The following is a 23901-nucleotide window of genomic DNA, read 5'->3' on the forward strand; positions in this document are numbered from 1 at the left end:
TTAGATCCCACGATTATTTTTAATTATCTGTGATTGTTGGAGGGTAGGAATGGGGGGCTCAGGCTGGGGCTCAGCACTATGGAGCCCGCCTCCCAGACTCAGTCTGCATGGGGAGGGGGATACTCAGCGATCTGGACTCGCCGCTCTCCATCTCTGTCTTCCCACCTGGAAGATGGGTGTAAGAGTGGAAAATGTGGAATCACATACAATCCCCAGAACGGACAAGCCCGGGGGCCCGGACCTGGGGCAGTGTTAGCAGTTGGACGGATCCCAGGGACCAAGGGGAAGGCCAGCCCTGGGACCACCAGGACTGAGGCGGCGAATGGTGGCTTGACCCCTTCTTGGGACTACGTGAGGAGAGAGTGCGTGGCTGGAAAACGGGAGGCAGCTACTAAAGCTGAGTCGTGAGCACTGACCCACTGACCGGTCTGCTTTAGCCCTATCCTCCCCAGGACTTGGACCAGGCCGTTCTCCTGTGTGATCCCTCCAAGCAGGGGTCCTGCTCATCCAGGCCCCCCAACTCCCTTGCGCTTAGAGACAGCACCCCTCCCCCAGCTGGCTCAAAGGTAGCGGGCAGGAGAGCAGCCCCCCATCACGGAGGGGAAGGCAGACACAGAAAGGGCCCTGGCACAGGGGCCAAGCTCAGCCCTGTTCCACATCCACAGGGGAGGGGAGTGGTGGTGAAGGGGGGTGGAGGGGGGCGAGGGGTTTGCATGGAGTGGGGGCTGGCTCCCTGCCAGGATCTTCCCTCCCCCCACGCCCCCCCCCCCAGCAGCAGCTTACAGCCCAGGTAGTCCCTGCTGAGATGGGCCTGCCTGGGGGTGGGTGGGGGCTCCAGCAGAGGCCTCACTGGCTTTCCCCCCAAAGGTTAAAGGGTGGGGTTGATTTGGGGATGCCCTCCCCACTCTGGCCTTGAGACAGAGGCAGTCTTTGGTGACAGGCCTGGTCACGGGGGCTTCCCCCTCTGTGATCCACCTCTTACCCCACTGGAGGGATCCCGGAAGGGGTCGTCCTACTGAGGGCGGGAGCCTCCCTGTGTCTCCCAGTTCTCAGGTGTCCCTGGGCCTCAACTGTCTCCAGGTGGGGAAAGGAGCACCTTCACGCCCCCACCCAAAAGAGCAACCTTGGCCTTGGACACGGAGGCTTCCTAGGAAGGAGAGAAGACATCTTCTCTGCCCCCCTGCGCTGGAAAAGGACAGGGGCCTTTAAGGGTCACCCCCAAGCTGCTCCCACGCTGGAGATGGAGGAAACTAGGAGAGCTGGTCCGTGGGAGGTGCCTTTGGCACCCTGGAGGTCCGGTGCTGCACTGTACAGCTAGGGAAACTGAGGCCCAGGAGCAGCTCCAGACACTGCGGGCAGAGAGCCCCTGAGGACCGGGTTTTCAGCAGCATCCCCTGGAGAGGCGGGAAGGGGCTGTGACTCCCTGTCCAGTGCCGGTTAGGGGAGGCCGAGCTTGCAGGGGACCCTGCCTCCCCGGTCTGTGTGCGCCCGTGGAAGTGGCCCCCACCCAGCCACATTGCTGCGCACTCCCTGGAGGTGGACTTGGGGGGCGGCGGGCGGGACAGTAGCCTCCTGACCCTGTGCCAAGAGCCGCAGACGAGAGCCCGCAGCCGCACCTGGGGCACAGTGTGCCCTGGGAACCCCTCCCCAGGGGCGCGGTCGGCGGAGCCCGGAGCCCGGAGCCCGAGCCTGGCCGGCGGGCGCCCCGCGCTCGAGGGGGCCGGGCGGGCGGGGAGCGAGGCGGAGGCGGCGGCGGCGGCGGGAGCGGTGGGCGGGGGTGCTGACGTCAGACCCGGGCCCGGGCGCCGGCGGCCGCTCCCCCGCCACATCCTGGTGGCCGCGCTCGCAGCCGGGCCGGGCGGTGCGCCGCGCAGCCGGGCAGCCTCGCGCAGCCACCGGGGAGCGGCGGGGGCCATGCGGCGGCCCTGAGCGCGCCGGCCGGCGCCGAGGAGCGCGCGGCGGGCGGCGGCCGAGCATGGAGCTGAGCCTGGAGAGCCTGGGGGGCCTGCACGGCGTGGCCCACGCGCAGGCGGGCGAGCTGCTGAGCCCGGGCCACGCGCGCTCGGCGGCGGCGCAGCACCGCGGCCTGGTGGCGCCCGGGCGCGCGGGCCTGGTGGCGGGCATGGCGAGCCTGCTGGACGGCGGGGGCGGCGGCGGGGGCGCGGGCGGCGCGGGCGGCGCGGGCGGCGCGGGCGGCGGCGCCGACTTCCGCGGGGAGCTGGCGGGCCCGCTGCACCCCGCCATGGGCATGGCCTGCGAGGCGCCCGGCCTGGGCGGCACCTACACGACGCTCACGCCCCTGCAGCACCTGCCGCCGCTCGCGGCCGTGGCCGACAAGTTCCACCAGCACGCGGCGGCGGCGGTGGCCGGGGCGCACGGCGGCCACCCGCACGCACACCCGCACCCCGCGGCCGCGCCGCCCCCGCCGCCCCCGCCGCAGCGCCTGGCGGCCAGCGTGAGCGGCAGCTTCACCCTCATGCGCGACGAGCGCGCGGCGCTGGCCTCCGTGGGCCACCTGTACGGGCCCTACGGCAAGGAGCTGCCCGCCATGGGGTCGCCGCTGTCGCCGCTGCCCAACGCGCTGCCGCCCGCGCTGCACGGCGCCCCGCAGCCCCCGCCGCCGCCGCCGCCGCCGCCCCTGGCCGCCTACGGCGCGCCGGGCCACCTGGCCGGGGACAAGCTGCTGCCGCCCGCCGCCTTCGAGCCGCACGCCGCGCTGCTGGGGCGCGCCGAGGACGCGCTGGCTCGCGGGCTGCCCGGAGGCGGCGGCGGCGGCGGCGGCGGCGCGGGCGGCGGGGGCACCGCGGGGCTGCTGGCGCCGCTGGGCGGGCTGGCGGCCGCGGGGGCGCACGGGTCCCACGCGGGCGGCGGCGGCCCGGGCGCGGGCGGCGGCGGCCCCGGGGCGGGCGCGGCGGCCGAGGAGATCAACACCAAGGAGGTGGCGCAGCGCATCACCGCGGAGCTGAAGCGCTACAGCATCCCGCAGGCCATCTTCGCGCAGCGCATCCTGTGCCGCTCGCAGGGCACGCTCTCCGACCTGCTGCGCAACCCCAAGCCCTGGAGCAAGCTCAAGTCGGGCCGGGAGACCTTCCGCAGGATGTGGAAGTGGCTGCAGGAGCCCGAGTTCCAGCGCATGTCGGCGCTGCGCCTCGCAGGTAGGAGCGCGGCGCACCGGCCGGGCTGGCTCGGCCTCCCGGGCACCGAGCAGGGGGGCCGCGGGGCACCCCAGCCCCTTCTCCCGCGGGCCCAGGACGCCCCGGCAGGAGGCCGGAGTGCGCCCTGTCCCCTGCCCGTCCGTACTGTCGCCGCCGAAAGGGAGAACGGGCTTGCGCCGCCTCGCCCCCCCGCAGCGCGCCGGCCCTCCCGGCTGGGGAGGGGTCCCCGGCTCCCTCCACACTGTGGGGAGGGTCCCCGAGGCCGCCTGCAGGGTCGCTCATTGTGTGTGTGGCGTGTGCGGGGGGCGGCTGGAGGCGCCGCCGCAGCCCCGGGGCCACTCCCCTCCTCCCGCAAGGCCCGGCTGCGCTTCCCGCTCGGGCGAGATCGGACCCCGCCGGCCGCGGCGCCTGGCGGCCAGGCCGGGCCCGCGCTCAGCCCTCGGCCCAGAGCGCGCTTCTTTGTAGCTCGGCCTGGGCGATCGATAGCCCCCTCCCCCTCTCCGGCCGCTGGCAAAGGTCACCCGGAGCGCGGGGGAGGGGCGGCCCCGGGGACCCTCGCCCCAAGCCCGGAGGCCTTCACACCCCGGCCGCCCGCCCGCAGAGCGCGGGTGCCAGGGCTCGGGTGCGCGCCCCCCCCCCCCGCCCCCCGCCCGGCTTTTCCCTTGTTTCCCTCGTCTCCACCTCTGTCGGGGCAAACCGGCGTCTATTTATTTTTCACTGGCTCTGGCTGTGCTCCCGCTCCTCGTTCCGTCTCCCACTCTCCGTCCCCTCTCGGTCCCTCTCTCTGGCTGACTCTCAGCCCCCGGCCCTTGGGGACCAAGCTCCCTCCCCCCTCCCAGCTGGCAGCAGCTGTGTCCACACCTGCCCCTGGCGAGGCGGCCTGGCCGGGCTCCCTTCTCCTGGGTGCCTGTGGGGTGCAGGACAGCCCCTGCCACTGTCACCAGGATGGGCCTGCCCCGGAGGGGGTGTCTTTCCTTGGCGGCAGGGGGAGGGGGCTGCGGCCGCCCCTGCCTTGGGGACAATAGCCGGCTCGGGCTCCGGATCGATCGCTTCTCTGCACACAGGGGCAAGTGGCGCTGGAGTGGCTGCCTCTCAAACTAGGCGCCCCTGGAGCAGGGAGGGGGGAAGGATTTGTGTCACGAGTCCACCCGGCGAGGGAGGGGGCTTGGAGGGGGGCGTAGGTTGAGGGATGGAGAGGGGTCTGTGTTCGTTCCTCCCCTCCCCCGGCATACTGGGCAACCCCGGGGAGCCTGCACTCACACCTGGCCTCAGTTTCCCCTTCTGCGGAGTGAAGTCACAAGCTGAGCCTCCCATAGGCTTCTTAGATTCTCCACTTGAGGGAACGGGAAAATAAATTCTCCTTGCTCTGTGGCAGGTGACCCAGCGTGCGGGGAGGTCGCCGTGACACGTTAGAAATGGCGTTAGGAACCTAGGCGGGTTTTGTGGAAGGGAAAGCCTGCTCCCGGTCACCCGTGCAAGGACGCGGGTGTGCTCACGGAGCACGCTAGTCACACCAACACACAGCCACAGCCTGCTGTGCCACGGAGGTGACAGTGGTAGCCTAAAGGACACCCGCATGCCCCGCAGGGCTCTAAGGTGTTAGACACTAAGTGACATCCTCCAGACCTGGCCGACGGGGCATTACATATATGGCCATAGCAGCCACCTTCTACCTCCCCCCCCAGCGCATGTATTTTGGGGGACATGGTGTCTGGCTTGGGTGCACCCCCAAAGAACGGAGGCCACTTTCCATTTTTCTCACAGACACGTATGGGGCCACACAATTCAGGGCTCCCCGGAGGGTGCGCCAGGGCCCCCCAAGCCACAGACACACAGATCGCGGGTCGGGCGACCCCGCAGAGGCCCATGTGCACTTGGGGCGTCCCTTCCGACTGCTGGTAGCACTGCAAGAGGGGAAACTGAGTCCTCATTGGCATCCTGGCCTGGCCTCCTGGGTTCTTGTGGCTGTGGCAGCAGGCTCACCTCCGCGCCCCAATTTCCCCTTCTGAAGAAGGAAAATCGAATCCGTGGTGGGGTCAGGAGCGCCTGAGGGGTGAGGGGGAGCGTAGGGGTCGCGCCTGGGGCGGGGTGCTCCGCCTGGGACTCTGCTCCTCCCGCCGCTGCCCACGCGGTGACCGCACCCACCCGCGGGCTCGCAACCGCGCGCTCCGGGCCACGTCTACTCCGCGGGGCTTGGCCTGGGAGTTAGAGGTGGCGGCGGCCCAGGGCGAGGGGTAATTAGGCGCCGGCGGCTCAGAGGCCTTTAGTTCCGGTCGCTGCGCAAATGAAAAGCGGTTAAGTGGCGGCAAATCGCCCCGGTTAGGGGGAGGCAGCGGGGCGTCCCCTCCCCGGCCCCGCGCCCGGCTCCCGGCCTGGAGGGCTTCAGCCCGCGCCTCCCCCTGCACACTCCCCGCCCCCGGCCCCTGCACACTCCCGGGCCCCCCTCACCCCCTGCACACTTCTGCCCCCACACCCCCCTGCACACTCCCGGGCCCCCCTCACCCCCTGCACACTTCTGCCCCCACCCCCCCCTGCACACTCCGGGGCCCCCCCACCCCCCTGCACACTCCGCCCCCCACCCCCCTGCACACTCTGCCCCCACCACCACCCTGCACACTCCCGGACCCCCCACCCCCCCTGCACACTCCCGGGCACCCCCACCCCCCTGCACACTCCCGGACCCCCCCCACCCTCCTCCTGCACACTCCCACCTCCCATCCCGCAGGACTCGCAGCCCCACAGGCCCTGCCCGGTGCTCCGCTCTCCTGCCTCCGGCGGGGCCACCCGGTGACCGCAGGCACAGGGGCCACGAGACAGACAGGGCCCATGAGGGAGGAGGACCCACGTGGAGAGATGGACTGGTGGAGGCAGAGATGGGTCGGGAGAGACAGAGACAAAACAGAGAGAGAGAGAAGATAAAACTGGAGAGACGGAGAGACGGAGAAGCAGAAACAAAGACGGGGACGGAAGAGAAACCGAAGCAGAAAGAGAAAGACAAAGAGAAAGGGAGAGAGACAGAGGCAGAGACGGGAAAGCTCCGAGAAGAGGGGGGCCGCGGAGGGCGGTCGCGCGGGGTCCCCCCAGCCCGGTGGGTCCCCACCGCCCCCCAGCTTCCCACCTCCCTCCTTCCCAGATCTGGGCCCGGGGCAAAGGGCTGGTGGCTTTGCTTCTGTGAGGCACCTGAGGAATCCGGCCAGGGGGCCCCAGGGTCCCCCCCCTGCTCTGTGCGCCTCAGTCTACCCATCTGTAAAATGTGTGTGCGGGGACGGGGGCGGGGGCGAGGGAGCCAGAAGGTTCTGGGTCCGAGATTCTGGGACGGGACCTGTGAGTCCGGAAGGCCCATCCTGCAGCCCCCTAACCGCTGCTGGGGGCCTCATCTGCCCACCCCACCCAGGGTCCTCTCGGAAGCCTCCCTGGCTCCAGCTCAAGCAGTGACTCTGGGGGGGCCTGGGGGAGGGGGGCTCTCGGCTCTGGGGCGGGGTGGTCGATGAATTCGAATTACCGTCTCTAATTCATCACCGCCGCGGGTCGATAGCTTTGGCCGGCTTCAAATATTGTTTAAATTGCAACTCTGGAGGAAAAGTATGTTTTGTAACTGATCAGAAAAAATATATATAAAATAAATACCGGATGGAGGCGATTGGCCTCCTTCTTGCCTCGCTGGTGAGTCAGGTGCCCACAGCCCTGAGGGGTGGTGGAGACCAGCAAGGGGAAACTGAGGCAGGGAGGGGACCATGTCTGGAACCAAGTTCCTGAGGGGGGGTGGCGGCCTGGGGCCGGGCTGCGGGTCTGGAGGGGAGGGTAACGGACAGGAAAAGGCAAAGGGGCTCCTCCACCAGGGTAAGGCCGCAGTGCCCCCCAGCCTCCCCCTGCACCCACCCAGCTTCCACTCTGCAGCTCTACCCAGACTGGGGGGCGGGGGTCTTGAACAGGAAGGGACCCAGCCCACAAAGTCCAACAGCGTCCCCCTGGGGGGGCTGGCTGTGCAGCCTCCGTGAGCACCCCCAGGACCCCTGCACCTCTGTAAAAACCTCCGCGTGAGCAGCACGGGGCCCACGCCTCTTACACATCCCGCCAGACCTCCCAGCGGGGGGCCTTGAAAACCTGGGACCCCTGGGCTCCCTCACTGACAGGTGGGGTGAGGGTCCAAGGTTCAGTTTCCTCATCTGAGAAGTGGATGGAATAAGATGCCACCTCGTGGGCGCTTGTTGAGGTTTTTCTAATCAATGGCTCCCTGTGACGGCCCTGGGGGTGCCCCCACGGGCTCTGCACCCTGAGGTCACCTTGCTTAACCGCTCCCCATGTGCACAGGTTTCCTCATCTTCAGGGGGGCCCAGGGCAGCCCGGGATCTGGAGATGCAGAGAGTGGACAGGGAGACGGGTCTGCAGGGGACTCCTCAAGCCCCCACAGGGGTGCATGGAGTGATGGGGACCACGTCTGGGATTGTGTGAGCTCTGCAATATGCCCAGGGTGACCCTAGGTCCCCCCCACACACACACCAGGCCCTCCTCCAAACCACAGGACCCTGCCCCCATTCAGTGCTTCTGTGTCCCTGCCACGCAGACAGGGGGCAGAGGGGAGGGCAGGCTCTCAGATGGGGAGGGGGCTGGCTGGGGGGCCTGAGGCCCTCCCCCTCTCCTTGGCTCAGCCACCAGGGATGAGAGATGGATCATCTAGAATGACCACTTAGGCTGGATGTGATTGTTGTGCCCACTCTGCAGACCAGCAGGCCGAGGCCCAGGCACGAGAAAGGAAGGCAGTTGCCCAAGCCCCCCCCTTCCCCAGCACACCCTGTGAGAGGGAGTCCGTCCCCGCGGAAACGGGGTGCCGGGGGCTGAGTCCAGAGGGGCTACCTCAGGTCTTGAGAGGCCCGGGCTCCCACCTCCTGCAAATGGGGGGACGCTCCAGGTGGGTGGTCCAGCGGGGACAAAGGCTGGCAGAGGCCTCAGTGCCCTGACGCCAAGGACAGTTGGGCATCTGTCAAGGTCACGGCAAGTTCTGGTCTGTAAGCGGCCCGAGGACCGCAGGTGGGCGGTGGGGTGGCTGGCCCAGCCTGCGGCTTCTCCTCGGGCCCCTCCACGGGTGACGGCACCCACGTGGGCCCCCACGGACCAGGTGCGGGGCCCAGGCCCCAGCTCCCTCGCATCCGCCCACAGCCACCCCTGGATCCCTGCGTCTGCTTCTCCCTGAAGCTGGCCCTTGGGTAAGTCTGGGCCCAGCCTCGGCTTTCCAGCCCTGCTGGAGCCCGATGCCCCCTCCCCGCCTGCAGGACGGGGTGGTCCCCCCCACATCAACACCCCCCCACACCACACTTAAGCACATTGACAAGCCTGCAGGGCGCGGGGGTGAAGCTGGTTTCTTACTCCTTTACTCTGAAATCCCCTTCGCCTAAAATCCCGGAAAGGGCACTCTCCTCGCCAACTTCTCTCCCTTTCCTATGCTGCTTCCCCATCAGCCATCACCACTCTAGTCTGAGCGACCCACCCAGCTCCGGGCGGCCCACTCCCATCCCCGGTGCCGCTCCTTCAAAGCTGGAGGGGGCTCCTTGCGGTCACTTTGGGGCTCATCACACGCCTGCTCAGCGTCCTGCCACGCAGCCCCTCGCAGCCGCGGGATGTAGGGGAAGCTCCCTGCCCGCGGCCCCGGGCGCCCTAACTCCGCTGCTGGACCCTTGAGGACAAAGGACACGCGGGGAGGCGCGGGCAGCTGCGTGGCCTGGGCTGCTGGCCCTGCGGCTGCCCTGCCTGCGCCTTTGTATGGAGCAGCAAGCCCAGCTACCCGGGCAGCTCTGGCTGGTCTGAATCAAGTTTTTAATTAAATGCGGCCCCTGATCAATAAGGACGGCAGCGCTGTGGGGGAGGGGACAGGCGAGGCCGGGAGCCAGGGGCTGCCTGGAGCCCCCCCCCCCACCTCGGGCGGCGCAGGGCACCTGCGGCCTCAGTTTCCCCTCTGCACAGTGGGTGTAGGTGTGGGTGCACTTGGGAAGTGAAAACGTCCTGCCCGTGGACTTTTGCCTTGTGCGCAGACGTGGGGAGGGGTCCCCTTAGACCCAACAAGTCACAGATTCCCAGCACATGGACACAGGGCCAAGGAGAGGCGCTGGCGACCAGCACAGACTGCGGAAGGGAGGTGCGGGCCGCAGATGGAGGTGCGCCGGAGGCTGGTGTAGACCTGCCCACGTTCACAGCGGGACAACCGGGCGCAGATTCAGGCTCAGGAACCCGACCCTCTCCGTGCTCGGATCTGGATCTGGCCTGTTCGAGGCGGCCTGCGGCACTGGACCCCGTCTCTCCTGGGACCCGGGTGGCCACTGGGAGCCATGCGCGCCAGCTGGGCTCGCTGGAGCACCTGTCTCTCCCGCATCTACGCAGTCGCTGGACACACTCTCCAGTGCGTGGGGGTTGAGAGGGGGTCGCGTCCACCTACAGTGACGGGGAGGGTGAAAACGGGGCAGCAGGGGCCCCAGCTCCGTGTTAGGGGAGGTGTCAGCGCCTCAATGTCCCCTGCGAGGCGACGGCCACCGGGAGGTGTGCCGCCTTCTGCACGACTGTCCTCTGCTGGGTGGGGGGGTCCCCTAAAGCGGAGAGGAGTCTGGAGCGCCCTCGCCTTCCACAGCCTGGCGGGGTGCGCGCAGCCCCACAGAGGCCCAGAGCCCTGCAGGGCACACAGGCCAGGGCAGCAGGGAGCGCAGGGCGCCGGACTGGGCCAGGTGGCGGCCTGCGATGCTGGTGACGCCAGTGACCGTGGACAGTCGCTTCCCCCTGTGCACTTCCCAAATGGAGACTGGAGTCCCCAGGCCCAGCAGTGGCGCCTCCACAAAGCCCCCCCACCCCCGCCTCCCCTGTATTATTTCCAACCCTGGACACATTCGCCTGGCTCCAAATTTGTAGAGCAGGACGGCTCCTCCGTCACCCGCCTTCCTGCGAGCAGTGTCCGCTTCTCCCGGAGGCTGCCCTTACTCCCGCCGCTCCCAGGGCGCCTTCCTCCGGTTTTCCTTTTCCTCTTTTTGGACAGAAAGCCCGGTTCTGTTTGGCTTCCGCCTCCTCGACACCCAGAATTTTCCACAGCAGGAGAGAGAGAGCCTCCAGGGTCTGCTGGCTACTCTTCTCGTGGGCCATCCCCCTGTCCCCTGTCCCCCCGGCCCCCCCCCGGCCACCCCCTTCCCGGAGGACAGTCAGGCCGGTCCAGACGGTTCTCCCCACCCCACCCGCGCAGGTGACCGCAAGGGCGCAGGGAACCCGGTTCTGGGAGTTGATCTGTTGACTAGTGTCCTAATCACTGACGAGCCGGGTCACGCCCCCCTTTCTGGGTTGGCCTCTCTGTTCTTTTCTTTCTTATCACTGCTTCCTTTCCCGTCATCTTTTTCAAATCTATTTTCAACCGCTGGCCTCGGTGACTTCTTAATAGGTTTTTAAAAATCCAAGCCGTGCGCAGGCTGGGTCCGGGTGTGTCCGTGCACCAGCGGGTCTGCCCCTGTGCGAGGGTGTCTGAATGGGGGGGACTCTCCGTGGCCGACAGTCTAAGTGTGAGCTGCCCCTAGACACCCCAGGCCCCCACCCCGTGCACTGCACCCCAGGCGGCCCGCGGTGGGAGGGGCGCCCCAAAGTCCTTCATTTGCCTGATTAGTCTTTGAAAGGCTCAGAACTCCCCTGCAAAGGTGGCCGTTAAAGCCCCGTCTGGCGGAGCAGTGGGGAGGCCTCCCCAAGGCTGGGCGCTGGCCCAGGTGCGCTCAGGAGGCCTGGGAGGGGGAGGGAGGGAGGGGCAGAGTGGGCGCGGGGAAGGCAGATGAGGTCGGGCTGCCGAGGTCTCTGAGGGTCCTGGCCTAGGGCAGGGCCCGCCCGTGCACCTGTCTCCTTGGAGATGACTCCGCCCCCAGCAGGAGCCCCTTTCTGGCTCCCTCCGGGGTACAGTGTAGATAAACAGGGTCAGTGTCCCTACTCCAGGCCTCCCCTGGTGACTCACTGTGTGACCTTGGGCAAGTCACCCACCGTCTCTGGGCTGGGGAGGCCTTGGCGGATGCCCAGGGCAGCTCAGCCCGGTGGGGACAAGCCGTCAGGGTGGGGGCATCTGTGCTCCCCACATCTGGGGCCGGGGCAGCTGGCGGCTGGGGCGGGACGCGTCGCCAAGGAAACCGGTCATCATCCCAGCCGGAGACCAGGCTCCGTATTGAATTGTCTGCTCTGCGAAGCCTAAGCTGAGCACAGGAGGTGGCCAGAGGGGAGGGGACAGCCCTCGGGCTCCTGCTCCACACCCCTGCACACCCGAGCCTGTGCCCAGGTGGACTGTGGTGGGGGGAGGGACAGGCGCTCGGTGCAGGCGGGGACACAGGAGCGCCTGCTGCACACGGTGTCCCAGCTGAATTCTGGTGCCCTGGTCTGGCTGCTGTCCTTCCCTGGCAAGCCCAGCCCTCCCGGTGGCCCTCTGGCTCGTCCCTGTCGTTGTGGGGCTTCACGAGACGCCCTCCCCCCAACCGGAGACCCGGGCTGGGTCCCCAGGCCCGCAGCGCTGCATCCCCAGCTCCGCCCCACCTGGAGGCCTCCTAGAACCCCGGGCTCAAACCTTCCCCCTTCCCGGAGCCCCGGTGCCACCCCACCCTCACCGTTCCGAGGGGGAGCCTGCACCCTGTTTGGGAACCAAGTCAGCCCTGGCTTTCCACGTCTCCGTGTCCGTGGGATTACTAGCGTGACCCCTCTTACCCATGAGACCGTGGCTGCGGGAGGGGAGGGGGCGTCCTGCCCCAGCTGTCCCCAGCAGCACCTGGCACACAGTAGGCGCTTGATAAATGTATGAAGCAGGCAAGGAGGGAAGGAATGGGCCGGTCCAGCTCGGGGGCACATTGAGAGCGTGCCTGAGCCTCACGACGGCCACCGCAGGGTGGGACTGACCCGCAAGGACGCAGGCAGGATCACGGGGTCGCTGCCTTCATTGTCCTGGTGAACCAGGAGACCGACGTCCGCAGAGCGTGTGTGCAAGGCCCGGTGTCCCCACCGAAGGGGCTGGTGAAGGGGGTGGGCGGGGCCGGGCAGGTGGACTAGGTCCTGAGGGCCTAGGTGCTCCATGGGCTGCCCGCACTTCCCCTGGGGCACCATCCGCCTTGGCTGTCACCCACCGTGTCACCTCACCACACCGTGTCCCCTGCACCCCCGTGGCCGGCTGCAGGCAAGCGTCAGGCTGCTGTCCGCTGGCCCCGGGGCCTCCCCCACTGCCCAGCGACCCAGCCACGCCCTGGGGCCTCTCCCCACCCAGCACCCTCCAGATCCCACACCCCTGCCTGTCACTTGCAGACTTGCTGGGTCACAGGAGGTCCCGGGGCTCACGGCCCTGTGGTTTGTTTACCTGTGGACACCCGCCCAATGGTAGTGAAGTGCACTGCACACACCTCAATGACACGTAGCCCCTCACCCAACTGGGCACTCGTGGCGGCTCCACGTGGACACCCCAACACGATGGGGCGACAGACAGATGCCCGAATGCTCAGCCCAGGGATGGCCCAGGACGGGCACAGCAGCGGCACTCCCCTGCCCCCAGGCACCGACCCCCCCCACCGAGCACCTCTGGGGGAGGGGATGGGAGGAGGGGGAGGAGAGGAGCAGTGAGAGGAGGAGGGAGAGGGAGGAAGGGAAGGAGGAGTGGATGGGAAGAGGGAGAGGAGGGGAGGAGGGAGAGAAGGAATAGCGCATCTGCGAGAAGATGGGGGTGACCAACCAGCGACCCTGCTCCCTGCCCTGCAGACCCCATTGCCCATTGTCCCCCACCTGCCAGGCCGGGGCAGGGGAGGGGAGACCCCACCTCAGCCGCCTCAGCTGCTCCCTGCCTGACTGCGGATGGGTGCCCGCTGCGGAGGGTGCCCAGGGGTGGCCCCCGGGGGGTCCCACAGGGGGCCACGAGGGGTAGAGGGGTATAAGTCGTCTCCCATCGGGGAGGGAACTCAAGCTCAGGACTGGGGAGGGCGGGGAGCAAGCCGGGCTCTTCTGGGATCCAGAGAAGGGTTTCCTGGGGGAAGGTCACCGCTGCCCTGGGCCGCCAAATCCCTACTCCCTACCTCAGTTTCTCCATCTGGGCCCTGTCCCGGAAGATTTGGGAGACACAGAAGTCTGAGGTTGAGCCTGAGGTGGAGGGGACTTTATGGCCATTCTCTTCCCAAGACCCCCTAGATGGGGCCCCAGAACCTCGTCTCAGCCCCCACCATCCAGGGTCCAGGACGTTTCTAGCTAAATCCCTTCCCCTCCCTGGGGGAGGCAGGGACCAGGATTAAGAGCGTTCAGTTGAGGAAACTGAGGCACAGAGGGCGGATGCAGCGCGGTACTGCAGGGGGGCAGGGCCTGACGGCCCTCCTGGCCTTGGGGGGACCCGGGGGACCAGATGGTCTGCAAGCCCCAGCGCTTTCCAGGAAGGCAAAACAGAGAGGCTATGGGGGAACGGTCCAGGGGGTCTGAGGTGGCACTTAAGGGTCCCCCCATTCACCCTGGCTCCCACCTGGATGAGGACCAGGGAGCCCACCCCTCCTCCCTGGAGCCCCACCCTGGGCTGGGACAGGCCCTCCTTGGCTCGGGGGCTGGGTACCCGTGAGCAGCTCAGACTTGGGAGTAGGCCTGTGGTCTCTCCTGGGCTACCTGTAGTCTCTTCCCAGGGCCTTGGGGACCCCCCAGGACCCAGCCGCAGCCCAGCATCATCCCTGGACTCCAAAAAGACAGAGGGAGGTGGGATGGGGGGGACACCAGTCGCTCTAAGATCAGAGCATCTCCGAATTGGTGTTCTTATTATCAGTTTCTGAGTCCCTGGAGGCATGGAGAGGGGCCCCAAACCCACATTTGAGGGGGGCCCTGGATAGAGTGGAGGCATCACTGTAAAGCTATGAAGAAAATAAAGGAAAGGAAAATGGGGCCGTGGAGATGAGAGCAGAGGCGGCGGGGTGGGGGTGGTGGGTAGTGACGGTGCGCTGAGCGTGCTGAGGGACGTGTGACGTGTGTGACTTAGGCGGAGGGTCCCGGTTTTGCAAATGAGGAGCCTGAGGCCCTGTTGGGGGACCGGCTGGCCCAGGGTCCCTGAGCAAGTCTGGTGGCCAGCTGGTTCCTCCCCCAGCTGCCATGGCAACCGTGGTTGGTGGTGAGGGTCTGTGCCTGGGGCCACTCCCTGTCCCCTAAGCACAGGCCCCGGGGTAGAGTCCTCCTGTGATGGGCTCTTCCTTGAGGAGAAGGGTGTGGAGGAGGTGCTGGTGCAGGTGGGGTAACAGGAGGTGGGATGGAGGGAGAGCCCTAAAGACAAAGGTGGTGTGGGAGACTGCAGGGGAGGCCATGAGGGTGGGGCAAGTAGAGGAGGTCAGAGGTCAGAGGTGCCATAGGTGTGGTGATGGAAGCCCAGGTGACGGAGGTGATGGTGTTGGAAGATGTGGTGGTGCTGGTGATGGTGGAGGCGGAGGTGACAGGGGTGCAGGTGGAGGTGGCACTGATGGTGGAGGAGGCGATGATGATAGGATTGGCACAGGTGGTGGAGGAGGCCATGGAAGCAGAAGTGATAGTAGAGGGTAGAGCAAGCAATGCAGGTGGAGGTGATGCAGGAGGAGGCGATGGCGGAGGTGACGGGGAGATGATGGGGAGGCGATGGGGAGGCAATGGGAGAAGCAATGTTGGTGAAAGGGATGCAGGTGGAGACAATGGTGGAGGAGGGGATGATGGTAGGGGAGGCTGCGGCGGAGGTGATGCAGGAGGAGGTGATGCAGGAGGAGGTGATGGAGGTGGAAGGGATGCAGGTGGAGGTGATGACGGTGGCGGAGGTGGTGATGGCAGAAGGGCTGCAGGTGGTGGAGGAGGTGATGGGGAAGGTGACGGTGGCGGAGGTGATGGAGGTGGAAGCCACAGTGGCGGTGCCCGGTGGAGCCCATCGCGGAAGAGGTGGCCATAGCGGTGGCATCGCAGTAGGAAGCCGGTGGTTGGCGCTGTGGGTAAGTCCGGGTCCCCCAGGCGCCCTCCCCGCCCCACCGTGGGCAGCGCGTCCGCCAAGGGGCTCCCGCCACAGCCTGCCCTCCGCTTGGGGCGACCTGGCCGGCCGGTGGGGGCATCTGAGTGCCGGGCGGGTGCCGCCCAGGGGAGGGTGGTGATGGCGACAGTGCCCCCCCACCTCCGGGCTGGCCTCGGGCTGGGCTCCGGGCCTGTGGGGGATGGACGCAGGACAAAAGCGGCTCCCGGTAAACAGCTCTGACTGGAGCCCAGATCGATCGGGCTGTGAGGAGCTGTAATTAGATTGAACACTGGGAAGGGGGAGAGGGGAGCCTCTTTTTGCTGCGATCGACAAAACACGAAGTTTTTTTCATGACTCTGCTTGGCCCAGCCCCTCCCCCTGCCCTGGCCTCTGGGGCCCCCATTAGGACTTGACTGGAGAAGGGGAGAGCGCTGGGTGGGGAAGAGGGGAACCCCGAACCCGTGTCTTACCTCCCTCCCCTTCTGGGCTCCGGTCCTGCCCCTGCTGGGACCTGCTCGCAACCTTGAGCACGTGGCTCCCCTTCTCTGAGTAAATCAGAAGAATCCCTGCCTCCTGGAATTATCATAAGAGTAAAAGATAAGAGACGTGCAGGGTTCTTGACGTGTAAAGCTCTTTTTAAAAAAGATGGTATTTATTTATTCATGAGAGACACACACGGAGAGAGGCAGACACACAGGCAGAGGGACAAGGAGGCTCCTCACGGAACCGATGTGGGACTCGATCCCGGGACCCCTGGATCACGCCCTGAGCCAAAGGCAGATGCTCAACCGATGAGCCCCGCAGGTGCCCCCTGGGGTTTCTTTTTGCAGACAAAATAGGAGCATATGTTCCTGCTCCCCAAGGGCTGCCTGGTGCACTCTTCACCTGGCACGGTTCGCCTCCCCGTCCTTGCCCTTGCACATCCGTACCACACCCCTCCCCTTCCCTCTGCCAGCTTCGCACTACACGTACAGTCTTTTGCCTGAATCGATACCCAGCGTTACATCGTTATGCTTTCGGTGAATATTGTCCACAGCTGAGCCACACAGAGTACTAGGATTGCATTTTTCAATTCTTATCTGACTGTTTGTTTTTCCAGGAGTTAGTAGTTGCCGATCACAAGTTCTTCCCACAGTCCCCACACAAAATGCAAACCAACTCAGGATTTTTCCATACATATTAGGTCATGTCCCCTTTCCACTTGCCTTGGTGCTGGATGGGGCTGCACTCCATGACCTGGGTGCCTCTGTTCCACAGTCTTCTAGGCTCTGTCCTCCTTGTCATCCAGAGGACCCTTCCCTTTTCCTGAAGGTTGAGTCTCACTTCCTGGATTCCACTTTTTTAAAATAAAGATTTTATTTATTTATTTAATTTTATTTTTTAAAGAATTTTTTTAATTTTTATTTATTTATGATAGTCACACAGAGAGAGAGAGAGAGGCAGAGACACAGGCAGAGGGAGAAGCAGGCTCCATGCACCGGGAGCCCGACGTGGGATTCGATCCCCAGTCTCCAGGATCGCGCCCTGGGACAAAGGCAGGCGCCAAACCGCTGCGCCACCCAGGGATCCCAAGATTTTATTTATTTATTCATGAGAGACACACAGAGAGAGGCAGAGGTATAGGCAGAGGGAGAAGCAGGCTCCATGCCAGGACCCCAGGATCACACCCTGAGCTGAAGGCAGATGCTCAACCACTGAGCCACCCAGGTGCCCCTGCACATTTTTGTTTTTTAATTTCCCTCCTCATTTTGGTGAAACACATCCTCCAGGAGCTTCCTGAGAAAGGGTGCACAGAAGTTGATTTTTGGAGGCCTTGATTTGGCTGCGTAGGTCTTCACTCCACCCTTCTGCTTGATGTTTGTCTGCGTATCCGATTCTAGAATTTCTGTCAGAATTTTGAAGGCATTGCTTCACCATCTCCTAGTTTTTGAGAAGCCCAAAGCCACTTGACTCTCATCCCTCCCAGAACATCCGGCTTTCCTCTCCCAGGAGCTTTTACCGCCTTCTCCTCACTCTGGGTCTCAGAGAAGTCACAAGGATGAGCCTCAGGGCATATCTTTATTCACCCATTGAGTTGAGCACTTCCTGGGCTCACTTATTTATCTATTTATTTATTTTTAAGTGTTTTACTGTGCACTTGTTTGAGCAAGAGAGAGAGAGGGAGAGTGCATGAGTGGGGGGAGGGGCAGAGGCAGAGGGAGAAGCAGACCACCCTCTGAGTAGGGAGCCTAGGGGACTCCATCCCAAGACCCCGGGACCAGGACCCCAGCCAAAGGTAGATGCTTAACCAACCAAGCCACCCAGGTGTTCGTGGGCTCTCTTACGCAGGGACTCTTGTGTCCTCCAAACATGGATCTTTTTCATTATTTACTTGGCAGTCTTTTCTTTTCTTTTCTTTTCTTTTTTTCTTTTCTTTTCTTTCTTTCTTTTTTTTTTTTTTTACTTGGCAGTCTTTTTGTCCAGTTTTCGGTTGCCTCTGAATCAGAAGGCCGGCCTGCTCCATCCACCCTGTATTATGCCCTTTCTCCCATTTCCCATCTCTGTGTGTACTATTTCCGGCGGGGGGGGTGGTGGCGGGGGGCGGCTTCCTGGCTCTGTCTTCCAGTCCTGATGTTGATTCCTTCCAGCTCTTACAGGTTTCTTCCTAAGAGCACAGCCTTCCCTCTTCGTTGCCCTTTGTGTTGGATGGCAGCCTGTTCTTGTTTCGTGGATACAGCACTTTTACCCTCCAAGAGCTTTGCCTCTTCTGACAGTGTCCTCCCCCTCTCCTCCTACCATTTTTTTCTCATTTGTCTACTCTGTTTCTCCTCCCTCTTCCCTCCCATTTCTCTCTCCCTCCCTCCTCTTCCTCCCCTCCTGCTTCCTGTCCCCTCTCCTCTTCCCCTCCTCTCTCCCCTCTTTCTCCTCCTCCTTCCCCCACTTAGAGGCTTTTCTAAACTACCCAGTAATCTCCAAACACAACCTTTATTCAACCATAAAACCTGAAAGAGCTGTTGGAAGCGCAGTGTTTCAGGTCAGAGGGAGGCGGAGTGAAGGGGGTGTCGGATCTCAGGGGAGAACCCGTTGTCTCTGAGAAATGAGCCACCGCTACAGGGACGATTTGTCTACTTTTGTAGACGTGTGTGGACATTGATCTGGCCCGCCATCTGGTTCTGACTCTTCCAGAACCAAAATACGCCACTGTGGTGTGTGGTCCCTGTGGGTCATGGGGGGCTGGTGGGGGCATCTCCTAGGGTGGCCTGCACCACCAGCACATGTGGGGGTGACAGCGGCCGGTGAGAGTCGTGGGGAGGCAGGCTCTGTGCCTTGTGCAGCCCCTGGTCGTGCAGGGCAGGGAACTTGAGCCTCTGACAGTTTGGTGCCTGAGCCTCCCCACCACCCCTGCCCTGGAGCGAGGTGGGTCGCCCCAGCGCTGGCTGGCCCTGCTGCATTGAGGGGAGGGCTCCACTGTGGAGCTGGGGCCCAGAGGAGCCTGGGTCCTGCTCAGGGCCCTGAGGGGGTGCCACCTCCTATAGGCAAACATCCATCAGCCGGCAGCCTTCTCTGTGCCGCAGAGGGGGAGCTGGGTCCTACGTGACCCCCACCCCTCCTTAGATCCCCCAGATCCAGGGGATCCCTTGGGCACTTGAGGGAGGCCAAGCCCAGGGGTGGGGGCAGGGGTGGGGACTCAGCTGTGCCAGGCAGGGCTGTGGCACTGTGGGCCTGATGACCCGCCCCTGCGCGCATCAGGCCCGGGAGCACAGCCGGGGAAGGAGGCACAGACTGGTCCCCGGGTCACCAGGTGGGCTCGCCCCCAGGACCCAGTAAGGCGCGCTTCTCCGCCGGGTCTACACCGAGCCTCCCCGCAGGGAGGAAGCAGGGGAAGTGGGGCCTGAGCGCCGGCGGCGGTGGGGTCGCGCTGACGCTGTCCCGTCTCTGTGTCCCCCACGGTCCCCCCCCCCCCCCCCCCGCAGCCTGCAAGCGCAAGGAGCAGGAGCAGCAGAAGGAGCGCGCGCTGCAGCCCAAGAAGCAGCGCCTGGTGTTCACCGACCTGCAGCGGCGCACGCTCATCGCCATCTTCAAGGAGAACAAGCGGCCGTCCAAGGAGATGCAGGTCACCATCTCGCAGCAGCTCGGCCTGGAGCTCAACACCGTCAGCAACTTCTTCATGAACGCGCGGCGCCGCTGCATGAACCGCTGGGCCGAGGAGCCGGGCGCCGCGCCCCCGGGCCCCGCCGGCAGCGCCGCCTTCTCCAAGGCCTGAGCCCGGCCGCGCCGCCCAGTGCACAAGAAGGGCCCCCTCCCCTCCAGGCCAAAGGGAGCCCTGCGCCCCCGGAGGGGAGGGGCGGCAGGAGGGGCTCCCCAGCCCCCTCCTTCAGGACGCAGAGGGCCTGCGAAAGCCAGGGCTCCCCCGTGTCCCCGAAAGCGGGTCAAGAAGCACATACTAGAAATATAAACCGGGTATTTAACAGAAGGAATTTTGAGAATCGCCCCCCTCCTCGGCCGGGCCCCCCTCCCCAGCCGGAGGAGCCCTCCTCCCCAGCGGCCCTCCCCTGCCAGAGTCGCCAAGCCCCGGGGGCTGGGTCCCTCCAGCGCCCCGCCCCCCGCCCCCCGCCCAGCCCCTCCGCCGGCAGCACCGCCCACAGCCGAGACCCCACCCCGCCCCGCCCCACCCCAACCCCCGCCCCGGCGGCCAGGGTTCCTCGTGCCAAGAATCGCCTGCCTTAACGTCAGGGGAGGGGCCCCCGCCCCCCGCCCCCCGCCCCCCGGAGCGGACGGCCAGCGCACACGTGCGGGTACAGTCCAGACGCCTCCCCGCGCCCCCGGACCCGTCAGGTCACTTTACCTTCAGGCACCTTGATGACACAGGGAGACACGGATCGGGAAACAGAAACAGAAAACCCGCCCGCCCGCCCGCCCGCGCCGCCCCAGCCAGGCTCCACGCGGGACGAGGCGCACGGACGGAGCGCGGGGGCCCACCCGGAATCCGCGCGCGCGCCCCGCGTGGAACCTTCCAGAAGCCCGGCGCTGGGGGGGGGGGGGCCGCGCTGGGCCCGAAGAGGGGGCAGGGGCGAGCCGCGCTGAGACTCTCTCCCAGGGGACAGGACGGAAGACGCTGGAGACGGTGGAATCCGCTTGCCCTTTTTTTTTTTTTTTTTTTTTTTTTTTCTGCCAAAAAAATTGAGGAGGGGGAAGCAAAGGTGAGAAGGGACGCCGGGCGGCACCCCGAGCCGGCGCCTCCCCTCCGCGTGACCCCCAGGCTGGCCGGCAGCCGGCGCCCGAGAGCCCCGCCCCCACCGTTCAACATCTGGAGGCGAGAAGGAACCTCACCCCCGAGCCCCCGCGCGCCCGCTGCCTCCCAGGGAGGTAGCCAGCCCCTCCCCCCTCGAGAATGCAAAAGACTTTTCTAGAGAAATGCCCTCCCCCTCCCCCTCCCCCTCCCCCAGGTAAAGGCTACCTCACTCTAACGTTCTTGTCTGTGATTGGATAAATCACGCCCGATACCAAAGATTCCCCCCAAGGACCTGTGCTGGATGCTGGAATTCCCGCGCCTGGGACCGGGGGCGCCCCGCAGGTGCGCCCCGCTCCCCCGCCTCGACGGGGGGAGAGAGACAGAGAGAGAGAGAGAGAGAGAGGACGGAGAGAAGGAGGGGAGGGGAGAGAGAGGGAGAGAGGATACTGAGGTCGATGAGTGCCTTTTTCTGGAACCAAAGATGTGTGTGACATGTTCTCTTGTCCTTATCGACTCGCTATTCTCCCAGCTTTTTAAGCAACCGATCTGAGTGATGCTTCTAGAACCTCTGGGTGTTGGGGAAGAATCCTAAGCGTCCCTGTCCCCCGCTCAGCAACCAACTCCTCCCGCACACGCACACGAACACACACGCACACGCGCCGCTGCCCTGAGCGGGCGCCAGGACCCCTCCTTGCACCTCCGCTGTCCCCGGGGCTCCGGGGCGGCGCACCTGCTGGCGGGGGACAGGGCTGGGGAAGGCGCCTGCTCCCCCAGCATTTAAGATCCGCGGCTCACACGCCACAGGTGTCTGTTGTGGCCTCTGTTGGAAAGTTAGGAATTGGGGGGGCCCTGCTGTTGGTGGAACTGTCGAGCTCTGGTGACCTGTGGTCAGGGCGGTCACGCCCCACCGGGCCCGGGCACAGAGGCACCCCTGGACTCCCGGGCCCCCATCAACCCCCCAAACACTCACACATGCACGCACACACACAGACACACACACACACACACACACACACACACACACGCCTTCCCCCACCTGCTCCTGAGCCCCCCTGAGCCCCACCCTGCTGTCCCCAACACCCAGCTGGTTGTCACAATACCAAAGACCATTCTCCACGCAGGGAATGACACCTCCAGCACAGCTCCTTAGAGCCTTTGACAATTTTCTCTGAAATACCTCAAAATATTTAATGTATAGTTTATGTGATAAAAAAAAAAATCCTTAGCTAGTTTTTGGAATACGTGACTTGAAGCTTTATACCGTTAAATTATAATTTTGCAGACGATGGTATGTCATTTCTTTGAAGAGTTCCGTGGGAGACACATTGAATGTCAGGGCAGCGAGCCGGGTGGTGAGAGGCCGCGGGCGAGGCGGCGACAGCAGAGGCCGCGGGCGCGGGGACCGGCGTTTACAGATTTCTTACTCAAAACGAGTCCTTTTAGGAAAGGCAGGAAGAGAGAGAGAGTGTACCTTTCTGTTCTCCGGCGTGTTCTGTTTCTCGTTTTTTGGAGTCGTGTCTGATAAGAGTATTTATTATTCTATGTGTTCTGTGTTCAAATGTAATTTAAGAAAAAAAAAAGTAAGAAAAATCCCAAAAAAAGACAATGGAATTTGATTTGCTGCATGACTAATGTACTCTTTCTTGACGCTGATGTGCTGGGGGGCGGGGGCGGGGCGGGGCCCCGGGGTCCGTGTCGCATGGTTGTGTTTCACGCTCCAGTTGGGTCGTGCTCCTTTGCGCTGCTCTGTGTTCGTGTCCCCCTGTCTGAGGGTCTGTGTCCAGCGGCGGGAGAGGGGCGAGGCCTCGGGTGGGGGGACGGGGAGGCGGGGGAGTCGCAGGGCCTCGGCCCGGAGCCCCGTCTCCACCTCCCGGTACCCACGTGCCACCTGCCTGTGCCAACCAGGCGGGAGATCCTGGGTCTCCTGTTCCTGGTTCTTGGGGGGCCAGTGGGTGTCGCCGTCACCCCGGGACCCCCTACCCCAACCGAGCTGGTTTCAAGTGAGCATGAATTCCCAAGTGTCTTGTTCAGAGGAGAGAGACAATCAGCCAATTCGAGTCTTGTCGCCAAGGGTGGTGGGGGCCGGGGCGCACCCCGACTTCCCGAGATGCCCAGGGCCCTCCTGAGACAGCCCCCCACCCCCACCCCCGCCCCGGGCAGGCACCCAGGCTCCAGGCCCTGGGCTGGACGTGAGTTCACCTTTCTGTCTGGCCTGGGATGGGGGGAGGCTCGGCCCTGGAGCCCCCCTCCCGGCTCCTCCCAGAAAGATTCCCAAGAGGGGGCTCTGGGACAGTGGCCCCGCCTCTGCTGAGATCCCACGGGGAGGCCCCCTCGAGCCAGGCCCCAGGAAGGGGGCTGGGGGAGGCGGGACCTCACTCTGAAGGTCATGGAGGATCCCCTGGAGGCCGGGGTGGGGGGCAGGCTGCAGGGCCCCTCCCGTCCAGCCCAGCACCACCTGGGATTTGGGCCATTCCACTCTGGAACCAGAGCAGAGTGAGCCCCCCAGTACCCCCTCCTGGGCTTCCCCGCTGGGGGCCCGGCACCCCAAGGGCTGGTCTTTGGGGGGTTCTCTCCGGCAGGAGGGAGGGAGCCCCAGGAGCCCATGTGGCCCTGAGTGTTTAATCAACACTGGACACTAGGGCTGCTCCCAGGGGGCACCGGCTGGGTCACCCGAGTCCCCCCCCAGGGCTGGAGGGATCAGAAGCCCTCCCCCTCCCTCCCTCCCTCAGGTGACAGGCTGAAAAGTTAAAATCATCGTCATTGTTAACCATTGCTGTGCTGGATTTGTTGTTTTGTTTTTCTCCAATAAATTATTTTCTACTCACTCAGCTGATTTGCGTGTTGGGGGACCGGGAGTGGTGGGGGGCGGGGGCGGGGGAGCCTGTGTCTCCCCGGGGGTCTCTGCCTCCCGCTTGGGGCCCAACGCGGTTGCTCTGAGGGGGCGCCTTGGGGCAGCCTGGATGGGGAGGACCCAGTCCCAGGAGAGTCGGCAGGGCGGAGCCGCGCCGGTGGGGAAGCTGCTCCCCTCCGCGCTCCGCTCCCCTCCCCGCTCCCCTCCCCGCTCCCCTCCCCTCCCCACTGCCCTCCCCGCTCCCCTGTCTCCTCCCCTCCCCTCCCCTGTCTTCTCCCTTCCCCTGTCTTCTCCCCTCCCCACCCCCCCTCCCCTCCCCTCTCCTCTCCCCGCTCCCCTCCTCCTCCCCACTGCCCTCCCGTCTCCTCCCCTCCCCTGTCTTCTCCCCTCCCCTCTCTCCCCTACCCCTCCCCCCTCCCCCCTCCCTCCCCTCTCCTCTCCCCGCTCCCCTCCCCTCCCCACTGCCCTCCCCGCTCCCCTGTCTCCTCCCCTCCCCTCCCCTGTCTTCTCCCCTCCCCTCTCTCTCCCCTCCCCACCCCCCTCCCCTCCCCGCTCCCCTCCCCTCTCTCCTCCGCGGCGCACCCCCAGGACTCTTCCTGCAAATCGCCCCTCGGGCCAGCAGAGGGCGGTGCTGGGGTCGCCCGCGCGGGACGGAGGAGCCCGAGGAGCCGGAGGGTGCGTCATTGGTTTATTAGAGAGGAAGCGGGCGCGGGGCGAGCGGCCG

At 65.1% G+C, this 23901-nt stretch overlaps 1 protein-coding gene across 1 annotated transcript; it reads left to right on the forward strand.

Moving 5' to 3' along the window:
- The first annotated feature begins 1975 nt into the window (after window positions 1-1975).
- ONECUT3 (one cut homeobox 3) lies at window positions 1976-19597 on the forward strand. Its single transcript, XM_041763373.1, has 2 exons — window positions 1976-3155; window positions 19068-19597. The coding sequence occupies exons 1-2, from the start codon at window positions 1976-1978 to the stop codon at window positions 19355-19357; spliced, it is 1470 nt and encodes a 489-aa protein (XP_041619307.1). The 3' UTR covers window positions 19358-19597.
- The last annotated feature ends 4304 nt before the right edge of the window (window positions 19598-23901 follow it).

Source organism: Vulpes lagopus, chromosome 7 (genome assembly GCF_018345385.1).
Source record: "Vulpes lagopus strain Blue_001 chromosome 7, ASM1834538v1, whole genome shotgun sequence".
In the NCBI taxonomy this organism is placed as follows: domain Eukaryota; kingdom Metazoa; phylum Chordata; class Mammalia; order Carnivora; family Canidae; genus Vulpes; species Vulpes lagopus.